Source organism: Papilio polytes, unplaced genomic scaffold, assembly GCF_000836215.1.
Source record: "Papilio polytes unplaced genomic scaffold, Ppol_1.0 DF823621.1, whole genome shotgun sequence".
Lineage (NCBI taxonomy): Eukaryota > Metazoa > Arthropoda > Insecta > Lepidoptera > Papilionidae > Papilio > Papilio polytes.
In genome coordinates, this window is record NW_013525583.1 from 212,202 (window position 1) to 218,406 (window position 6,205).

The following is a 6,205-nucleotide window of genomic DNA, read 5'->3' on the forward strand; positions in this document are numbered from 1 at the left end:
GCCGGGTAAATATATGAAAAATCGAAAATCACATTGGTACATGGCGGGATTCGAACCCAAGACCTGTATATTACAAGTCAAACCACTGAGCCACCGATGCTCTAAAATCTAACGATCTAATTATTACCATTTTCACACGATCGATCACTAGAATTCAAAGATCGCCTGAAAATTTCACTATTTAGACTTTGAGTCACGAGTGGAATGTAATTCTCGATTTTATACCTGTTAGTAGAAAGATTTATACGGGAGAGCATACAAGATAGTTCCTGTTTTCCCAAGCACATGTATACACTAGTTGGTATTATCCAGCGAAAGTGAATGCCTCATCACGCCCCACCTGACCGTCTATGGGGTGGGCTTGAATATATAAACACATACTCAAGGTAAACGGTATAGTGTAAAAACAGTTCCGGCGTAGAAACTACTGGAACGGCCGTCCCCGCCCCAACATGCGAGGGATCTGGAGCCAAGTGGTCAGTGTTCAAAAGTTTTTTTTTTTAAACAATAGTGTACGAACTTTAAATTTCCTCGACCTTGTCAACTGAAAGTGATAAAGACAGAATTATAGAATTATGTGATTTTTTTCTTATAAACTTTTAGTAAATCTCCTTAGTCGACATTTTTTTTTTGCTTTTTTTTAATTAGCTCATTCGATGACTGAAGCAAAAGCAAACACAAAAAGTTTCAAAATAAAGTGTTTTGTTTTAACCGATCTAAAAAAAATTATTGTCACCCTAATTTAGGGTAGGCTCCGAGCCCCTTAGTGGGGACGTGAGCTGGTGATAATGAAAAATATATCTAAGAAATCATTACTACATTCAGTCTTCAATTTTTATAGCCTTTTTGATCCTGAACTAAGCTTTTTATTAAAATAAAATACAGATATACTAATAACCTAAATATTTCTTACAGATGAATTAAAAAAATCTCGTAATTCAAATGTTTTAACCTTTCAGACCTCGTCATTCTATTGTTTTATTTCTGTTTACATAACAACTGGTAGTTAAGTAAAATATTGACCATTGACAAATTTGAACATTCACAGTTTGGACAGTACGCGGATAATAGTCAAATATTGTTTTAACTCCGCTAATTGCTTGGGCTTGAATGATGCGAGTGAAACATTATGTGAATTTTTGATAGTTAACGGTAACATTTGCGATGTTTGTGATGTTACGAATTGTTTATATTTAAAATAGAGACTAGACTTACAGTTAATGGATTTTAGAATTCAAGTTGTCACAACGGTGTTAAGATTTTTTATTGAAGTTCCTGTCTTCTAGAATGTAAGATGGTACTCTGTATCGAATCTGGTTTAATTTCATTCCATTTATTAATTCTTCTTCTTGTTGATTTTTATGAGGTTTTCTTCTCACATTTTTAATTGTCAGACAATTCAATGTAAGAGCTTTAAGTAAGCACCCACTAACTTTTCGTTCCTAATTTTATCATACAAACTAACAAGAAGTTTTAGTTTTGATGAAAAAAGTGTAAAGTCAAATGTAGAACTTATTTTGCGTTATGCGTTTCACTAATGTTTAAAATCGGTGGAATGCAAAATTTTGAAGTTAATATTTCAAAGTTTTTTATATGTATTTTTTTGTATGAGTACTAGATTTTTTATATTTTTTATAACTTTAGTATTAGTACGATAACCTTGGTTAGAACAATTAAATTGTCTATTTCTAAAGATATTATGTCTAGAAACATAGTCATTGTTAATGTTTTTATTCTTTTCAACGTTGTTTCTCAGCATTGTTTCCTAGGTTCATCGATAAATTTGTAATAGCGAAGTGACTCTGAAGCACTTTCGTTTTCGTTGTTTTACGAAGTTATTCACGTAATCTATCTAAATTACGACGTATCTACGTCGGAATAAGGAATCATCGGCACGTTTTTTATACTTTTCGTTATACCACCTTGTACATAATGATATGCGATTAGCTAGATATCGGTAGAAGAGTCCAACCTTTATTCATTTTGGCAAATAAACGGCTTCAAAATTTTCTTAGATAAATCTAACGAGGAGGCAAAATTGTGGACTGAACATTTCCCAGTTTTGTTAGATTTATCGGAATGATCGGACTGTTCAGATAAAACTGTCAGATAAACTAAGCGTGTGTAGCGGTCTTAAGAAACATGTGATATATGTCCATACGTAAGATCTTGCGCTATTAATTATAACATTACCTTTGTATAAGGTTCTGGGTGAAGTAATAAAACTAAATTTCTTTAAAGTAGACGATACTATTTCGACGTTCCGAATACGGACACATTTTGAGGGCGTATTATGCAACGCGGATATTCTCTAACGCACTTAGACGCGTGAAGCACGATCGTCTTTCGGATACAGTAATTATAATACGTAATAATGCGTAATAGGTGTGCGACGGACATTTGTGTTGACTGTATGCATCCGAGAATGGTCCGGTTATATAACCGATATACGCTTTGAGAATAACAGACATCGTTATTGTGTATGAAATCGACCTCGTTACGTCATAGTGCAAACCCTAAAACAAAGAGTAGGCATCTGCTATCTATACATATAATAAAATTGGAGTGACTGTTTGTAACATTAAAAGAAAAATTCCATATTTCGGGAAGATGATGTATTTGCGTTGCTAATAACGAAAATTACATTAAAAAAATTGTCTGTCTGTCCGCAAGCTGCACTTGTTCCGGGTAATCTCCGAAACAGCTCGGCCGATTTCGACGGGACTTTCACTGAAGGGCAGCTTACATGGATAGGCATATTATAGGCTACTTTTTTTAAATTCTGAGGTGTCAAAATGCCATAACGGGTCGTCCAAATTTGCGCTAACGAATTTTTAAAGTAATTCTGTTCTTCTTGTCTAGGAATATACAGAAGAAATTATGCCGTGTGTGCATTTAACATATGTTGTAAAATATTTTTGGAATTAATTATGCTTTCTTTGATGTGAACATTATGTAACCAGTAAAAATGTGCACTGTTCAAACAGGAAGTAGGTACTCGAGCTAGGAACTTGTTTGGGTTTACTGCGAGACGAATTTAGCGTGAAAATGCAAATTTTTATGTAATTCTGATATCAAGTAAGCTTTTTATTTCTCTAGATTACGGTTACTAAAATATGTACACAATTTTTTATGTTTTTTTTGGTATTGTGTAAATCTGAGGATATACTCGTAATAGGTCAACTGAGGTTACCACTATTAGACTACAGTTGGTTTTTATCTATTTTTTAGAACCAAATAAGCTAATAAGAATTGACCATTAGTCTTTAAAGGTTATAAATCTTATACTAACATTTTTTTTAATATTATGTCGTTGGATATATAAGTAGAAGCAAGTTATGCAATTATTTTGCAAGTGCGTCCTATCGTTCGTTTTCGAGTTGTGTTAATGAAACGGATAAACTTTCACGAAGCGTTTTCACAATGTTTATATAATGTATTTGCGGATTTATTGTCAAATGTGTTAAATAAGTTTTCATTTTTATATAGTCGCAATTTTAAAATACAAATATGATATGAGTAAAGACGAATGTCCGTAATCGTGACTCGACTTTGCTTTCGTTATTCTCTTGATACTATTATGTAAGGCTCTAGACGCCCGCGCTATGACCCACGACGTTGTCTACCAATTACTTAGGTCAAATCGTGTGTCTCAGAGTAATCGTAACCTATCAACTATAAGTCAATTAAGCTTGTATAATAGCTTGAATTAATAATTGCGGTCATTTAAAAATCCACTTTCCTATTCTTTATTTATTTATCGTTTTCTGAACAATCGAAATCGAAAAAAGTCAACAGATATTTCAGTTTACATCCTCTGTCATTTTTCGACTAGAACAAAGATTTGTTGATGTTTTTTATTATCGTATTATTCTCTCTTAACCTTCTCGTAATTCACACAATTATATTCAACTGTGTGTTGTCAAGGCGTATGAGTTCTGTTTGTGCTATGCGATAATCACTACAAAAAATTATTAATAATATGTTTAATTTTAAAGCTTTATTATCTTTGTTACAGTTTACCCTAGCGGTATTACAAATCGCTCTAGTGACGGGCAAGGCGCTTATACCACAAGAACAACAAGCCCAACAACAGTTGGAACCGAAGTCAGCTTCGAGCAATGTAGCCCAGAAGCGTGTAGGCTATGATTACCCCGCCCCGCCTCTGGATCTCGTGAACCCTTACCAAGATCACGACGATCTTCATGTTCACGGAGATCATCATGAGGTGATAGACCATCACGAAGATCATGACCATCACGGTGATGACTTCCACGACCATCATGATCACCATGATCTGCATGACCACCATGATCACCATGAAGAGCATCACGTAGAGGAACACCATGAGGAACATCATGATCACCACGACCATCACGATCCCGGTTACTGGAAAAAGAAACTGATCTGGAAGCCCGGCTGGAAGAAGATATGGAAGCCATCCAAAAAACAAATATGGAAACCATCATCGAAGAAAATATGGAAACCTATATGGGTACCTACCAAAGTTCCCGTTTGGAAAGACATCAAAGTACCCGATTGGAAAAAAATTTATAAACCAGTATGGAAACCTATCAAAGTACCGGCATGGAAAGAAGTGAAAGTTCCAGATTGGAAGAAAATTCAAGTTCCAGTTTATAAAGATATAGTTGTACCTGGCTGGAAAGATATTCAAGTACCTGCATGGCGCAAAATATGGGTGCCAGAATGGGTCAAAGTAGGTGTGCCTGGAGAAAAGTACCTCGGTAAAGACCACGACGGTTGGGAATATACGTCACACGATCTATGGAAGAAGAAATTAATTTGGAAACCTCTTTGGAAGAAATATTGGAAACCAGCTAAAAAGCAAATTTGGATACCGGACAAGAAATTGGTATGGAAAGATGAGTGGAAGCAGATTTGGAAGACAGAAAAGAAGCAAATTTGGGTAGACGACAAAAAGTTAATCTGGAAAGAAGCTTGGCAACAGATTTGGAAACCCTCCAAGAAACTGATCTGGGTTCCAGACAAAAAATTGGAATGGAAGGAATCCTGGAAGCAAATATGGATCCCGGACTGGAAGGACATTTGGGTGCCGGGAATTAAGAAAATATGGCGACCAGTTTGGATTTCAGAATGGTTCCCATCACCGGATCACCATGAACACGTTCATGAATCTCACGGTTGGGACAGAAGTGATAATAGCGCAGCATCCAGCCAAAAATCGGTGACAGTGAAGAAAGCTCCTCAGCAAACGAGCCCTCAACAACCTACACAGTCAACGTGGCAGTTCCCGAAATAATTAACTTAATTTAAAGTATTTGGTTTTATATAATTGTCAAAAATGTTCGCAGAATCATAAGCAATAAGAGCGGTCACGTGCGACGGAATCACGTCTGGATTATAGGTAAATGCCTAATTGAAATTGCAAAACGCTCTGCGAAACTAATTAGTAAATATTGCGATTGTTTCTATGAACTGCGAACATTTGTTATTGTTACAAGTAACTATTAAAATCGAGATTGATAGCGTTGCAAAAGAGGAGTATTGAAGCTTTAACTGAATTACGTAATGTTCTATTGAAAAATTTTTTTACATATAGTATCTATGACATATACCTTATCTAAAATTTCAACCTTATTAATATAAAGAGTAAAAATGGTAAAGCTTGTTGAAATCGGATTACGGTGAGAATCAGTAAATGTAAAGAGCCATTGAAGTCAGTTACGTTATAAAGTTGAAATTGCTTTGTTTTGCCTTGTCAATGGTAATTCTGACACTATGACAATAGTAATTTGACAATTTCCTCGCAATCGCTCGAAATGATGTAATTTACTTTACTCGTGATGGTGCCCACTGATGTTTTGTGTTTTGTTGTTCTTAGTGTGTGTGTTTCTAGTTGTTGTTATTGAGTACTTTAATTTTAAGTGAATTTAAATAGATATAGCTGAACCAATGAAATAAATATAAGTTTTGTTATATTCTTATTACTTGTTTTACTTCGAACATACTCGTATTATGATATGTTTTGGCTGAGCGTAATTTTAAATTTTATTTAAACTCCAATAATAATTAGTCAAGATCTATTAACTCTAGATATTGTGTTTTGCGGGAGATGTATCCGGCTTATCCTCTCATCACTAACTCAGTATACGTGCTTACTATCAGGTTCATAGCCCTAAATTAGGGATGACTACAACTTCATCGAGCACGCTGACCCAGTGCG

At 35.0% G+C, this 6,205-nt stretch overlaps 1 protein-coding gene across 1 annotated transcript; it reads left to right on the forward strand.

The window, feature by feature from the left end:
• The first annotated feature begins 409 nt into the window (after positions 1-409).
• On the forward strand, positions 410-5,966 carry LOC106104459. Its single transcript, XM_013284520.1, has 2 exons — positions 410-476; positions 4,019-5,966. Exons 1-2 carry the CDS (start codon positions 453-455, stop codon positions 5,279-5,281), a joined length of 1,287 nt encoding a protein of 428 aa, XP_013139974.1. The 5' UTR covers positions 410-452; the 3' UTR covers positions 5,282-5,966.
• The last annotated feature ends 239 nt before the right edge of the window (positions 5,967-6,205 follow it).